General features: G+C 48.9%; 1 protein-coding gene across 2 annotated transcripts in view; it reads left to right on the top strand.

Annotated features, from left to right (window-relative positions):
• Positions 1 to 16,151, top strand: part of Myo18b (myosin XVIIIB) — a 208,656-nt gene that overhangs the window by 60,926 nt on the left and 131,579 nt on the right. For both annotated transcript variants that reach the window (XM_085837031.1, XM_085837032.1), the window contains exons 18-21: positions 1,995 to 2,154; positions 5,279 to 5,462; positions 6,160 to 6,379; positions 8,288 to 8,397. In XM_085837031.1, coding sequence (XP_085693157.1) covers positions 1,995 to 2,154; positions 5,279 to 5,462; positions 6,160 to 6,379; positions 8,288 to 8,397 — 674 coding nt within the window. The remainder of the gene's footprint in view (positions 1 to 1,994; positions 2,155 to 5,278; positions 5,463 to 6,159; positions 6,380 to 8,287; positions 8,398 to 16,151) is intronic.

Here is a 16,151-nt window from a genome sequence, read left to right as displayed (position 1 = left end):
GACATGGCTGGGCTAGAAAGGGATCCACTGATGTCTGTAAACCTTTCTTCCACTAGGCTCCATTGATTGTCCAATCCCAGATACTCTAAGGAGGCCCTCTTCTCCCAGGAAGAAACTCTGTCCTTTGTCCTAAATGGGCCACTATAGGCACATTAACTCAGATATATTGGTAAAAGACCGTTTATACCTCTAGAGTTTTTTGATGAACTCTGAGCTCATGAAACCAACCCTGGAATGGGTACTATGACTGAGTGTCCTCCCACAGGCTAGTGAGCCTGCCTTAGTCACTGTTCTATTGCTATAAGAAGACACCATGACCAAGGGAACTCCTATCAAAGAAAACATTTAACTGGGGCTGGCTTACAGTTTTAGGTGTTTAGTCCATTGTCACCATGGTGGGGAACATGACATTCAGGCTGACCTGGCACTGGAGAAGTAGCTGAGAGTTATGCATCTGGATCTATAGGAAGCAGGAAGAGAAAGTCTCTGGGCTTGGAATGAGCTTTTTGAAACCTTCAAAGGCCACCCCTGCCCTGCTGTGACACACCTCTTAATCCTTTCAAATAGTGCCACTCCCTGGTGATGAAATATTGAAATCTATGAAACTTATGAGGGCCATTTTCATTCAAAATACCACAGAGCCTAGGGTGGAAGAATCCCCAGGGAGTCTTTGTCCCTGGATAGACATGTCCTATGACTTTTGTCTCAGAGGTTGAACAGAAAGGGCTGAAAAGACCCTGTCTGGAGATCCAGCCTTATGGGAGAGATAATGAAGGACTGAAATGTTACAGGATAAGACTTCATCTCTCAGACATGTCCACCCATCCATCCGTTCATCTATCCATTCATCATCCATCCATCCTTTTACCAATCCGTTCACCTACCCGTCCACCCATCCATTCATCCATCCATGCATCCATCCATCCATGCATCCACTAACCCATCGTTCCATGCATCCATCCATCTATCCATGCATGCATCCACCCACCCATGCATCCACTAATCCATCCTTCCATGCATGCATCCATTCATGCATGCATCCATCCATGCATGCATGCACCCATCCATGCATCCACTAATCCATCCTTCCTTGCATGCATCCATCCATCTCAAATGCCTCTGACAATCCATATGCCAAGCATGACACTGAACAGTCAGGATAGAGACAATCACTTTGTGATCTGAAGCATCAGCTGAAGGTTAGCTGTAGTGCAGTGTTGGCAGTGCTGCCATTTGCTGAGTGAGTCCCATGTGCTGGGAGCTATCTAAATGTTTTATACATCCTTTGACCCTTCTCCACCTTGGAAAGTATGTATTATTTAAGCCCCACTTTGCAGACCAGGGAATGAAGGCTCAGAAACTCTGTGGCTTGGCTCCTTCTTACAGTAATACATTCCAGGCAATCTGCATTCCCTCTAACCCCAAGGCCAAATCATTTGGGTTTCTGATCCTGTCTTTTGTATCCAAGAATCTGGCATCAGCATCTCCCAATGTTGCCTTTGTTTGGCATACAGCACTTCAGACCGTTTTAGTCTGCGCATGGATACATAGTTTAAGGTATTTAGCAGATACTTATCTCTATGCAGGGCAGGAAAGAATTGGTGCTTGTACGTATCAGGCTCATGGTCAAGTGTTTCTTTTCAAATGAATGTGCTTATAAAAATGTGAGTTGGTTTAAACAAAAGTTGATGTAAATCATAGCCCAGGTGACAGCTGGGTACATATAGGAAATTCACAAAGACTGTGTGTTCTGGGATGTTTGGGCCAAATAGGTTTCTGTGGCTTCAGAACACAAAAAGGAACAACTTTTTTTTTCTTTTCTGTAAGTAATGTATGCATCTCACAAATGTGGAGACTGTGTTTACCAGGAACAGACTGCTTTAGCTATCTAGAAATCCATTAACTGTTTTTAAAATCTGTGGTAGGGTATGCAAACAGAATGCATGTATTCCTGACAGCTCCCCCCCCCAACACACACTACCATTTTATTCCAGAACCCCCCTCCATGCGCACCTGTGAGCAGCCCCTTCAGTGTGAGCTTTTCCACCAGCTGGGAAGGGACCCTGTGCGCTATGACCTCACAGGCTGGCTTCGAAGAGCCAAGCCCAATCTCGCAGCCCTGGAGGCCCCTCAAATCCTGCAGCAGTCAAAAAGGTGAGCCAACCTGGGCATGGGACAGGGCAGGGGCATTGATCCCTAGGCTGTTTCTGTTCAGCAGCAACCCAGTAAGCAACAAGGGCGGTCTAGAAACTTCATTCTGTCTGCTGCAGAACCAAGGCCATGACTCCAATTGCAGTAGCACAATGTCTCCCCCGGGGCAGAGGAGACCCAGCAGCAGTGCAGAGCAGGCTTTCGAGGGGAGTCAGCGCACAGCCGAAAAGCCGTGTCTCCGAATTTTTGGCTTTCCACCTTTCATTAAGTATCTGAGAGATGATGTGCCTGGAGTAACTTTTATGGACATCCTTAGAACCTGGGGGCTCATAAAACCAAAATGATATGTTTTGTAGCAGTAGGAAAAGCACTCCCGACTCTGCACTCCCGGCTCGCTCGTCCCAGAAGCACTGGCGTGGGGCCCTGTAGCAATCCAGATTCCACTTCTAGGTTAATAGAAAATGCTTGCTTTGTGAGGGTGCATGCATCTCAAGTCCAGCGCTGGAAACCGACTGAGGCAGAGCACAGCGCGGGGAGAGAGGGAGGGGCTCGTGTCTCGGGTGAGCAGCTGGATCTGGAAGGAGTGTGTGCTGACTGCGCTTTGCATCCTGTCCTCTCATGCTTTAGAGAATGTCACATCCATACCTCCACTTTGCAGATGAGGAAACATGCGTCACCAGTGGTGAAGTTCCTTTCGTTTGACCACTAGGCCAATCATCTCTCCTGGCAGAGCTGGGATATAGCTGGCGCTCAGGGAAGCTACCAGCATCTCAGGGTCTTATGATCAGAGTTCATGGAAACCCCAAATCCAGAAAGCCATGGGAGTTCACAGTTCTTGCAGAGACCTGGACTGGCAATATAGCAAGAGGAGGGTTATCGAATGGGGATCTAGGATACTGGAGTGACAGTGAGCAGTCACTCTCTCTCCTATGGCTTCCTTCACACTAAAGTCAAAGCCACACCCAGCAGAAGACTCAGCAGGCCTGCTCTGCCTCTCAGACAGGGGATGTGTGCATTGTGCTTCAGTGCCCTCCTGCTCATATGGTAAACCCTGGGCCTCCACACCACAGCTTGAGACATGAAGGTGCTGGCTACACATGCATGCTTACTGTAAAACTTCTACAATGTAAAGCAGCAGGTAGCTTCTGTAGAAGCCTGGGTTGTAGTAGGCTCTGAGCATGCCTTGGGGTCTTGTAGAGTCTCTTCCTTCTCTGAGACCAGGCAGCTGAAGCCAAATGAGGAGTAGAGTCATGAAATGGTGGGACAAACTCTTACTGACTGGGTGAGCTTGGGACTCAGCACGAGAGCAACAGCCAGAAGCCATAGCACCACTGGGCATACATCCTTTTAGAATGTTCTGTAGGTGTGATGATGCACACCTCCAATCCCAGCATTCCAAAGGGGAGGCAGAGGCAGGTCAATCTCTGTGAGTTGACACCATCCTGGCCCATATAACTAATTTCAGGCCAGCCAGGTCTCACAGCAAAACTCCAGTTCAAAACAACCAAAACCAAAACCAAAACCACCACATAAACAAATCTAAAAGAACATTTTGACCTTGTTGCAGCTGGTCACCTACAGAGTCTAATCCTGGTGACCAAAAGACCAATCCCTGCTTGATCTTAGGGTGAGGATCTGTAGTCAGGGCCTCAGTGAGCCCACCAGGACTGTGAACGGGTCTCTAGGACTCCATCGACAGACTCAAGGGCTTTCTGAAGGCTGTGTGTTCCTCAAGGTATAGATAGCCTGGAGAGGACATAGAACTTGCCCAAGGTCATATGAGAAGTGGAAAAGCAGAGATCTCCATCCACCATCTACCACAGTGGACGGATCCCACATGTCAGGTTGGGGCTGGGGTTGGGAGCACCTGCCTTCTCCACCCTAGGCTCGTGGCTCTTAGTGCTGATACTCTACACCCCAGTCAGTCCTTGCTCTGATCACACTGTGTGCTATGCCTCTATTGATCCTGCCATGGGCTCATGCTTTCAGTTCATCCTAGCATCTCAGGCGCCCATGAGCCAGCAGGCATCGGTCTGGATCACAAGCCTTTAAGGCTGATGCTGAAGTGGACCCTGAGCTTTCTGATAGTGGAGAAAGGTCTCTGAGTGCTTCATGGGGAGATAGAGCTGGTGGCACTCAGGTACCAGGCCCCAGGTTTGCAGCTCCACCCACTGGAACAGCAGCTGCCTTTTCTCTTTCTGAAGAAAGAAACTTTGATGTATTACTAAGAATTATGGCGAAGGATTATGTGCAGCCTCTTTCCCAGCTCCCTTGTGGATCGCTCTATCTGAAGTGTTAGATAGTGTCCACGGGGTAGCGTGTAACGAGCTTTGGGTCCGTTCTCATTCTTTCTACCTCGCTGCCCCTCCCCCACCATTATCCCTCTTTGCTCCCAGAGGGATTTGAGTCTACTACTGTCTTGCAATCAGCACACACATGATCTTATGTCTGTATCTAATCTGGGATCCACAGACAAGAGAAAGCAATGGTTCTGTCTTCCTGAGATGGACCCAGGGTCTTCTAATGCGATTACTTCCAGTGACGGCTACTCTTGTGCAAGTGGCCTGACTTCATTCATTGTGGCTAAAAAGAATTCTGTTGTGATATAAGCCACATTTTTTTTTATCCATTCCTCCATTCCTCCCTCTGTCGGACACCTAGGTTGGTTCCATATCTCTGCCTTTGAGCAAAGCCAGCTTGGCTTCATGAGGGAGCATTAGAAAGCCAGGCATTCTCACCATACCTGTGGGAAAACTGGGGGAAGGGAGGGGACTGCTTAGTGTGAGCCTTGGCGCCTCATTAGTACCGTGTAGTAGTGAATCACGAAGTTAGTGCCTACTGTATACTTGGTCTGTGAAATCACACAGTTAGTGTCTACTGTATACTTGGCCTGTTCTCGGGATTCTTAACATGGCCAAGCCTTCAGGATATGAAAGGCTTTGTGGATTGCCAGGAGGGAGATGCTTCCAGACAGGGGAGGAGAGAGCTGCTGAGGAAGGAGCCAGCATTTCGGAGACAAAGGCTCCACAGACAGGAGTGTTATGAATAGAGGGGCCTATGCCTTGCTCTCACATGGGTGAGCTTCCCAGAGAGTCCCCTGCAACCCCCTCTCTCTCTTCCTCACTAGGGAGGAGCTGCAGAGCCTCTTCCAGGCCCGGGCCAAGCTGCCTCCTGTGTGCCAAGCTGTGGCTGGGCTTGAGGGTACCTCCCAGCAGGCTCTGCACCGGAGTCGTGTGGTTCGGAGGGCCTTTGCCAGCAGCCTTGCTGCAGTGAAGAGGAAGGCTCCTTGTGCCCAAATCAAGCTGCAGATGGTAAGTGAGCTAGGCTCCCTGTGGCCTTGGACCTACATGACAGGGACCAATACCCCATCAGGCTGCTTTGTTCTACCATGCTCCCAAAATACCACAGGAGGGTTTTCCTTCATTCTGTTGAGGGGAGCACAAAGGTTCTAGGTCTTTGGGAAGTGTGACCCACAGCCACTTTTGAGAAGTTACTCCCCAGGTCCAAGGCTAGAGCCTTGGGTATTTGGTGTCAAGCTGTGGGCCTTTGGGGATACCCATGGATCACCAGGGCCTCCTTGTCTGCACTATCAGACTAGTTATACCTACTTTTCTCCCCAAGTCATTGATCCTGGTGGGGTACAGGCAGCAGGATCCAGCACTGATGTATACAGGCTTCCTTAACCCGTTTAACAGAATGCATGCTCCAAAGCTCTACTTCCTAGTTTCCATTCATGGTAACCATGACAACTCTACTGGGGGTGACCTGAGCACCTCACTGGCCTCTCCTATGCCTCAATTTCCCCATCTGTGTCCACAGGGGCTGTTATAAAGGCCTCCTTTTTTTCCCCTGAGCATAAACCAGTAAATACGAGGTCCTAGATGTGCAACGTAGCGGGTCCCCAAGGATGTGCAGGCCAGGATGAATGTGTGTTTGGGGACTGTCCAGATGCCCGATTGCGTCCCCCCTGAGACATTGGCTCTGATTCCTTGTCTGCTTCCATTCCAGGATGCTCTTATCAGCTTGCTGAGAAGGTCTCGGCTGCATTTCATCCACTGTCTTGTGCCAACCACAGTGGAAAGCAAGGCTGGGCAAAGGACTCCATCACCATCACAGCCCAGTGGGGACCAAGGTGTAGCCAACGAATCCACAGCTCTGGACATCCCAGCACTGAGGGTTCAGCTCGCAGGCTCTCATATCCTGGAGGCATTACGACTGCACAGGGCAGGTAGGAGACAGCTGGGAACAGAGAACCTTGTCCTGAGGACTCCCATTGTGTGCCAGGCAGCCATAGGACACAAACACTCATTATTTGTTAGGCAGTCACAGGACAGGAGCACCCACTATGTGCCAGGCAGCCATAGGACATGAACACTCATTATTTGTTAGGCACCCAAAGAACAGGAACACCTACTATGTGCCCCGGGCAAGTTGCATCTGTCTGCCATTTTACAGATGGAGCAACTGAGGTTCAAAATGCTGACAGAGTACTCAGTGTCACACTGTGGGGACAAGGCAGGGCTTGACCGTGAATCAGGTCTCCCTGAGTCTGCAGCCCATGTAACTTCCAGAATTGTTTCTGTTTTCTAAAAGGCTAGGCCTAACCTTCCACATCTGTCAGGATAAGAGTAGACTTTTTCAAATGAGTCGTCCTTTCAGGGCATGAGGGTCCATGCCCTTGCTGTAGAGTCAAGAGGCTCACAGGTCCCTGGGGGCTTTTCTATTCTTAGCGGGCAGGGGTACCCCCAGAAGAGAAAGAACAATAATCAGGTCTAAAGGCTGAAGGATCAGTTCTCATCTGGCAAGTGAGAGGACAATCAGCAGAGGGTCCCCAGGGCCAAGGGAGGGAGAGAGAAGAGCTGTGGTCTGCGGGAATGAGGTCAGACGGGATGCAGAACTTTTGCTCACCAGGGGAGGTCATGGCTGCCTTTGCTGGCCACTTGGCTCTGCCAGATGCAGCTGGGTGGCAGAGAGGTGGGAAGCCTGGGGTTATGCAGTAGAGAGGGTTTGGATCTGTTTAGTGTGCAAGCCTGTGCTTGTGGTGTCTTCTGCTGGTTAATCTTACGTGTTGGGTTAGATCTGAAATTGCCCCGTTCCCTTCTGTCACACAGCCTTCAAAGGTTTGAGCTCAGCTGCTCTCTCTGCAGAGGCCTGGTAGCTGTCCCATGCAGCCTGCTTATATAATGTCTCTGATGTCCCATGTTGTGGTCCCTGCAAACCCAGTGTCAACACACACACACACACACACACACTACCACACACACTACCACACACATCACCTCAGACAGAAGAAGACAGACAATGTCATAGAAAAAAAAGGGAAGCTGGGAGTCCTTAGTACAAAGCTGAGATCCACCCTTTACACACACACACACACACACACACACACACACACACACACACACACACACACATGTCAGCTCAGGCAGAGGGAAACGGACAATGTCATAGGGGGAAAAAAAGGGAGTTTACAAAGGGAGTTCATAGCTGGCAGCCAGGCCCCACAGCCAGTAAAGCTGCCTGACTCATATCAGGTCTGTGGCGTCCTAGAGCATGTACATATGTGTACATGTATGTGAGCATGCCTGGGTATATGTGATTACGTGTATGTTTATGAGTTTGTGTGTGTATGTGATGTGTTCATGTCTGCATGAGTGTGTGTGTGTGTGTGTGGTGTATGCTGTGTTTGTGATAATGTGTTCATGTGATGTGTGTGGTATGTGTGTTTATGATACATGTGTATGGTATGATGTGCGTGGTGTCTCCTGTCTATGCACAGTACTTTTCCTTGCTTCATAGATTATATGAGAAGCACGCATGATGCTGCCTTGGGCAGTGTACAGAGGCTTTAAACACAGTTCCCTATGGGACACTGGAGGGAAAGGTATGAGGGAGGGAGGGAGGGAGGGAGGGAGGGAGAAAGTGAGTGAGAGAGAGAGAGAGAGAGAGAGAGAGAGAGAGAGAGAGAGAGAGGAGAGATGCTGCAGAGTTTCCTAGAAGGTCTTGCTGAGGACAAAGACTGTACACAGAACCCCCAGAGCAGGGACATGTGAGCAGCAGCCAGTTCTGACTGAGCACTGATGGACCAAGCTTTGCCTATGTCTTCCCACCCGTGACTGGCATGCTCTGTCCCCAGGTTACGCTGAACACATGGGGCTCGCTCAGTTCCGCCGTCGGTTCCAGGTGCTGGACCCTGCACTGCTAAAGAAGCTTGACTTGACCTCTGAGGAACTGGATGAAAGGAAGGTGTGTAAAGTGGGTCTCAGGTAGGAAGAGGCCACAGAGCCCGTTTTGTGTGGGTTGCTCATGGCACAGATTGACCAGGAGGGATCTGAGAGGGGGCTGCAGAGAATAGCATGAGATTTGAGTTAGCCCGCAGCCCCAGACTCCATCCTACCTCCCAACAATGTCCTTGAGACTATTCCTACTCAGAATGCCCTCTGAAGCCTGCATGGGGAACATGAAAGGTAAGAATTAGAGGAAATAGCATGGTTTGCAATGTGTCCGACTTCACAAGGACTGTGGTGGCACAAAACCCAAGGAGACTGAGCCCCTGAGGCCTGAGGTGGTGTATGGGAATGGTTGAGCAGTACTTCACATGTCGGTGTAGTGAACAGACTGTCTCAGGGCCTTTGCACTGGCTGTCCTCTCTCCAGGGGACATTCTCTGATGTCCCCTTTGCTAACCTCAGCTCAGGGACACTCATTCCAGGCTCCTCTAGCTCTGATGTCTCAATGGTCCTTGTCTTTAATTGAAATTAAGTTTGCCAGCAAGTACTCAATAACTTACCTAGGTGGCTGAATAAACAAGCGTGTATTCAGTGTTTGAACACATATATGGACTCAGACACACACGGGCACATGCACACACACACATGCTGGTGTGCACATATACATATGTGCACATGCACATAGAGACACATACAGACATACACACAGACATGTACACACATATGTACACACACATACATACACACAGAGAGACACACACAGGCACATGTTTGTGTACATATATACACATGTGCACATGCACACAGACACATACAGACACATATACATACACACACAGATACACACACAGACAACCTCACACACACACAGACATACACAGTCATACTCAGACACACACAGATATACAAACATACACACATATGCACATGCACACAGAGACACATACAGACATACACACAGACACATATATACACACACAGAGAGACACACAGGCACACGCACAAGCACATGCTTGTGTGCACATACACACATGTGCACATGCACACAGACATATACACACACAGATACAGACACAGACACACTCAGACACACACACAGAAACACAAACATGCACACATATGCACATGCACACAGAGAGACACACAGACACACACATACAGATACACACACATATATACACACAGACACACACACATACATATACACACACAGACACACACACACACAAAATCTATCTCCATTCCTTGCCCCTGCCATCCTGTTTCCAGTCCTGCTCTAACCCGTGAAGCCTCACCTCATCCCTCACACCCTCCTCTCCCCAGTGGAGCTGCCAATGAAGGATGATTGTGGGTTCAGTGGTTAGAGATGCCTGGTGCATTTATGGTGCAGGTCCGAGAAGCAAGTACACTCAGTCACTTTGGCAAATGGGTCCTTTGAAGATGATGCAAGTATCGGGCCCTTAGAAATGAATTCCACAGGTGTCCATGGGCTTGTTCCTTGAAATCCAGATTCTAAATTCCAGGGGAGGGTTTTTCGGAGCACATGGGTCTTGGGGTCAGTCAGATATGCATTGACTTCAGCTCTCACACTGGCAAGTGACTTTCAATCTGCCTCAGTCTTTTCACCTTTAAAGTGGGAGCAGCAGCAGAGGCTGCCTCCATCAGGGCTCTGATGATAAGATACTGTAGAATAGCCAATGTGCCACACACAGGTTCTGGCACACAGGAGGGGCTTTCACACGTGTTATCTGCCTCTACCAACCACAGTGGCAATGATTGAAGCGTCTTTCAGGGTCAAAGTTAAAGGGTGGTTTGTCCATAGTCTTCACAGCCAAAGTGCACCATCACTTCCGCACTCCCTTGTATGAGTGTGTGTGTCTGTGTGCGTATGTGTGTATGCATGCATGCATGTGTGTGTGTGTGTCTGTGTGCATGTGTGTATGCATGCATGTGTGTATGTGTGTGCATGCACACATGTGCCCAAGTGTACTTGGAGTCCTTCACACTGCCATCCCCAATGAACCGTGAGGTTGCAGGGGTGAATGGCATCACAGTCTTAGGTCCCTTGGCTTCTGTCCAGGACACAGGTTGGCTCCAGCAGACAGACAGCTCCTTCTGTGGGATCTTTCCCCTCGGTGTGAGAGTAAGCTGCCCTCTCTCTGTTTGGCAGCTCTCTTTGGAAGCCCTACAGTTTGCTTTGGTTCCAACCCAATCAGCATCCAGGGTCCTTTCTTCTTGGTCCATGCATGCTTGATCGCCATACAGAAGGTCCACAGTGCTGGAGACTATGTGGCTCCTGCTCAGTTGGAAACAGAGCAGACTTGGGATGTGAGGGAGCTTCCTACAGGGGTGATGGGTGCATTGCACAGCAGCATTTAGACTTTGGACTAGTCAGCAGAATTCTGCAGCAGCTAAGCCAAATCCACCTCTATCCACACACATTCCAGGCCCTAGAGAATGGAAAATTACCAGTGCAATGGACTTGCTTGGGAGAATTTTTTCTTCTTCTTCTTCTTTCTTCCTATTTGTTCACAAATTTCATTTGCTGGGGCATAGAATTTCAGTAGCAAAGAAAGAAAAAAAAACACCATCCTGCCTCTTATGAAAAAGCTAATAAATATTCATTTGTCAGGCACCGTGATGGGCCATGAATTATACATGAGTGTGTACTCGTGGGCAAGCCGGCAGGCTCTGCACACAGAGTGGTTAAGACCTTGGAATCCAGTGAGACAAATCTGACAGCTAAGAAAGGTCAATGTCACCCTTAGACACTAGACGGCAGCAGACGGGATTCTTGTTGGGGTGGAAAATGGACCCTAGCAAAGTCCCCCTTGCACCTGACATGTGGTATCTTCGCATGCTGGGCTGGTTCCACCGAAAGGCACTCTGTCTGGGTACTGGGAATCCTCACGTTCACATCACAAAATAGTTTCCTGGTGTTGGGGTGCACGCTTGAGATCCCAACACTAAGGGGGTAGGAACAACAGATCAGAAGTTTACATTCACCAAGGCACAAGGTGAGTTACCGTCTCCAGGACAAAGCCTTTCTTTTCTCTTCAGAAGCAGCTGGAGCAGGATGATAGAGCCAGGCAGAAATAGAGGCGGGATTCAAACCCACACTCTCATCTGGGTCCTTACACAGAACACTAACAATAATTATTATGGGCAAAGAGATGGACTATCAGTTAAGAGCACTTGCTGTAATTGCAGATGACCCAGGTTCACCTGCATATGGCGACTCACCCCCTCCCTCCCCGCACCCCTCCCTCGCCTGTCAGGTGAGTTACTCGAGTAAGCTCCAGGGAAGACAATACTTTCTTTTGCTTCCATCACACCTGTTTATACTGTATTCAGCTCTTTCCGCACTGGAGAGGGAGCTGTCCACACTTGCGGTGCTGAAACTTGCTCTCAGGATGTTAATCCCAGCACCTTTCCCTGCGCACTTGATGGGTCCCTGCCTCTGGATAGCTCTTTGCTTCACTACACACTCTTTCTCCGTCACACTAGCCCACGCCATTATGCATGCAGGGTGTTTGCTGATGCGCCTCTTTGCCGCCTGCTGCTTACAGTCAGGACCCTGAGGGTTAAATGAAGCCTTCTGTCTTTAACCGTGATGCGGTCCATGTGTGAGGAAGGGATTCATGAGTTCAAGGTGAAGGCTTTGACTTCAACCTGCAGATGTCTGAACAAAGACAAGCTCAATGCAGCCACCCAGTTCAGCCCTGGGTTTTTCTCAAGCTCTTGTGGCCCCATGTGAGACACCACTCTTTATTCTTCCTGGCTACATCCTGCTCCAACATCCTAGACACAGGAAGCCCTGTGACAGAACTCTGGGGCAGGATTTTTACATCTAATTGATCTATCAATTATTAAGAGACAGATGTTAACGCCCTTGGCCACTCATATTGAGCTGTCTTACTTTTTCTAATTCTCTCCCTGTTCTGCTTTGCACGCCTTGGGGCTCTCTGCCTAGGCTCTAAGAATCTACCTGGCTGGCTGGCAGGTTAACGCTTCCATCACCGGACGCGTCCCTCATCGTTTGTAGCAGCGGCTTTGGTTTAATTGTGTCAGAGTGATGGTATGTTTCTTAAATTCGCAGTCTGAAGAGCGTCGCTTGTATTTGTTCTGCACCCTCAACTGGGCTCCAGACTGAATCTCTTGGATGCAGTGAGCCACTGTCTGGTTTAGTTTGTCTGGGGTCAGTTGTTCTTCTTGTGGAACACCTGAGGAAGATGCCAGTGTTTCAGAGACGATAGAGTGGGTTTTCATTCATCATGATTCCTTCAGATTAATATTAACCTAGTTCTAGAAAAAGAAAGCTTTTGTTCCACAGACCCACCTCCTCCTGTTGCCTTGGTGCCATTGTTATAGGTAGATGTCATAAACCCAATAATACAGCTCAATATTTTTAACTTAGTCTTATGTCTTTTTAATTCACTGAAGATATATTTTCATATTTTAGCTTTTGAGACAGTCTCGCCATATCGACCTCATTATCCTGGAACTTGCTCGTAGACCAGGTTAACCTCTAACCCAGAAATTCTCCTGCTTCTGCCTCCTGAGTTCTGGGGCTAAAGGCATGCACCATGACACGAGGCTTCAAACTGTTTTCTAATTCTTTCCTGTAAATGCATTCTGCTGTTCTCCAGTCTTTAAAGGTTTGAGTCAACATTTCCTTCAGCCTCAAATCCGAATACAAGATCTGGTAGCACTGACTTCCCAGCCTGTGTGTGCATGGGTGGAGCTTGTTTTGGGAGGATTAGAAGCACAGCTCTGTAAGGTATTGATTGGCAAAGGGTTTTCCCCTCTCAGCATCTTTACCGTGCAGTTACACTGACTTCTGGGCTTCATTACTCAGGGTCGTGTTTGCTTTCTATGGCTGTGACAAACACCATGGATTAAAGGAACATAGAGACACAAAGGGTTACTTCATCTTCCAGGTGACTGTCCGTCACAAGGCAGATAGAGAGTGAGGACTCAAGCAAGAACTTAAAGAGACGCCTCAGAGGAACACTGCGTGCTTCTCCATGGTTTTTTTTTTCTCTCCCTCCTCTCTTATTCAGCCCAGGACCACCTTTCTAGGGAATGGTGACACCCACAGTGGGCTGAGCCCTCTCCCGTCAATGGACGATCCAGGAAGACATGACTGCAGGCTAATGTGACCCAGGGGATCTCTCCTCTGTGGTTCTTTCTTTCCAAGTGACCCTGGTTGTGTGTGTCAAACCAGCCAGTCACTGTTAGGCTCATGGCTTCTCTCTTGCATGTTCAAGATTTTCTGCCATTTGGAGTTTACTTTCCTTGCTGCCACAAGCTCTGCTCTGACCTTCTTGGTTCCTCACCTTCCGATGAACTCACTGAACTCCTGGGAGCTCCAGGCAGCTTTTATTTTTAGGAAGGAGCACAATTTGGGGAAGTTTTAAGCTGTGAGGCTCCATTCTGTTTTCTCCCTGTCCTTAGATGCTCTATCATGCAGATGCAGCTCTGTTCTGTTGCCAGGCATGACTCTATTCTATTCTTTATTCCCACCTTTCTGTGTTATTCAAATCAGGCAATTCCCTTGGATACCACTCCCAACTCACCAACTCACCTGTGGCGAAGTTGTAGGTCCAGCGGTTTGATTTCACAAATGAAGAATTTCCACTCTTGGTGTTGCAGTCCTTTTTAATCTTTACATCTCTTTCTTGGTATTATACATCTGATGCTCATTAATGCATCCTTCTTTTGGTGTTGTGGGATCAAACCCAGGGCCCGGTACATCTCATCAGAGGGGCTGCCGTGGAGATGCCCAGAGCCTGTTCTGTCTCTTTACTCATTAAGCAACACTTTCTTCAGGTCTCTGAACAAATCTACAGTGAGTACTTGGAAAGCTGTGATCTGTGGGCTAAGAGTCCACATTCTCAAAGTTCCTTCCCCTGATACAAGTGATAATATCTGAGAGAGACAGAGACAGACAGACAGACACACACACACACACACACAGAGACAGAGACACACAGAGACAGACAGACAGATACACACACACACAGACAGACAGAGAGACAGAGAAACACAGAGACAGACAGACAGACAGACACACACACACAGAGACAGACAGAGAGACAGAGACACACAGAGACAGACAGACAGACAGACACAGAGAGAGAGAGAGAGAGAGAGAGAGAGAGAGAGAGAGAGAGCGCTTCTATTGAAAACTGAGCATCTTCGACAATGACCTTTAGGCCTGGGTCTTTCTTAACCATCTGGTGACTTGATTCACCAAGCACAAGCCCCTGGCGTCACGGCCTAACTTTTAAAGCCTTTGGTTTTGTTCCAGGGCCTGGCTCCTCACCATTGAGGACTGCCTCTGCCTTCATCTTCAGAGTGTGAAGAAGTTGTTCTGGGTAGTATTTCTATTTTCCTGATGAGTCTTGGCTCAATATGGAGAGCTGTCTACACCTGAGCTGCCATACACTGGGTTCCAGTGTCTGGCTCTGTCGCTTGTCTCTCTGTGACCATGCCCATGGCTTGTCTTTAGCATGAACCAGGTATCAAAGGTACCTTCAGCCCACTGGCTGTTCCACTGCCTACAATGTGTGAGGTTTGTGGTTATAGGCTCCACTGCTCACCTCAGAGCCACCGCCTTAACTGTGACTGATTCTCTGCTGCTGCTGCTGCTGCTACTGAGTTCCCACTGCTTCTGACAGGCCTGGGGTATAGCTTAGCCATGCCTTGCTCTGTAGACATGAGACTGTCCTAGCTGAGGAGGGGCTGCGTTCTTGGTGTGACTCGCCTGATGGCCCCACTGCCGAGTCAGAGCTGGGTAGGATTTGGGGAGCAGAGATAAGAGCCTGCAGTCAAAATGGCTGCCAGCCCCCACTGCTCTGACCCAGGCTTCAGCAGGGCTTCCAGGTGTCGCTGATTCCCATCTTGCTGAATCGTTTTGTTGAGTTCGTCAAGAGTTGAATTTGCTCTGTTATGAAACCGTAGCCGTTGTTATGATGGTTGTGAAGAACAGAGAGGGGTGGGGAAGCTCTTTGAGCCACCATTTTGGAAACATCTCTCTTGCAGGCCACTCCTATGACCTCTGCAAGCCCCCCTTCCTTAAGCCAGGTGTATGACCCCATGCACTGAGGCCCAGAGGCAGGAGCTGCTTGCCCAGGGCCACATAGCCAGTGAGTGGAGGATCCCTGTCTGGGTGCCAATGTCAGAGGGTGGAGACCAGATCCATGAGCTGATTCCTGGACCCTCTTGCCTCCTCTCCTGGACCATGATCCTTCTCAGCACACTGGGCTTCAGCTGTTTCTCTGGTAAAGGAGAACAATATATTTATTTATATATTTTATAATATATCATTTATGGCAGAGGCTTTGATGTACAAATGATGCACAAACCATTGGGAAAAAGACTTGGGATTAAAAGGCAGGCTGAAAACGGTCCCTTTCTTTTTTTTGGTTTTTTGAGACAGGGTTTCTCTGTATATCCCTGGCTGTCCTGGAACTCACTTTGTAGACCAGGCTGGCCTCGAACTCAGAAAGCCACCTGCCTCTGCCTCCTGAGTGCTGGAATTAAAGGCGTGCACCACCACAACCGGTTTTGTCCTTCCCTTTTTAAAGACAAGGTCTCTCTATGCAGCCCTGGCTGCCAAAACTCACTATGTAGACCAGGCACTCTCTGTTTAGAACAACCTGGCCTCCAGCACATAGAGATTCACCTTCTCTGCCTCCTGCATGCTGGGGCTAAAGGCATGTGCTACCATGCCTGAGGAAGCTGTGTTTCTTAGGAGTAAAGTGAT

This window comes from Mus caroli, unplaced genomic scaffold (genome assembly GCF_978045245.1).
Source record: "Mus caroli unplaced genomic scaffold, Mus_caroli_1 scaffold_4, whole genome shotgun sequence".
Classification (NCBI taxonomy): Eukaryota; Metazoa; Chordata; class Mammalia; order Rodentia; family Muridae; genus Mus; species Mus caroli.
This window is presented reverse-complemented; position numbering and strand designations above follow the sequence as displayed.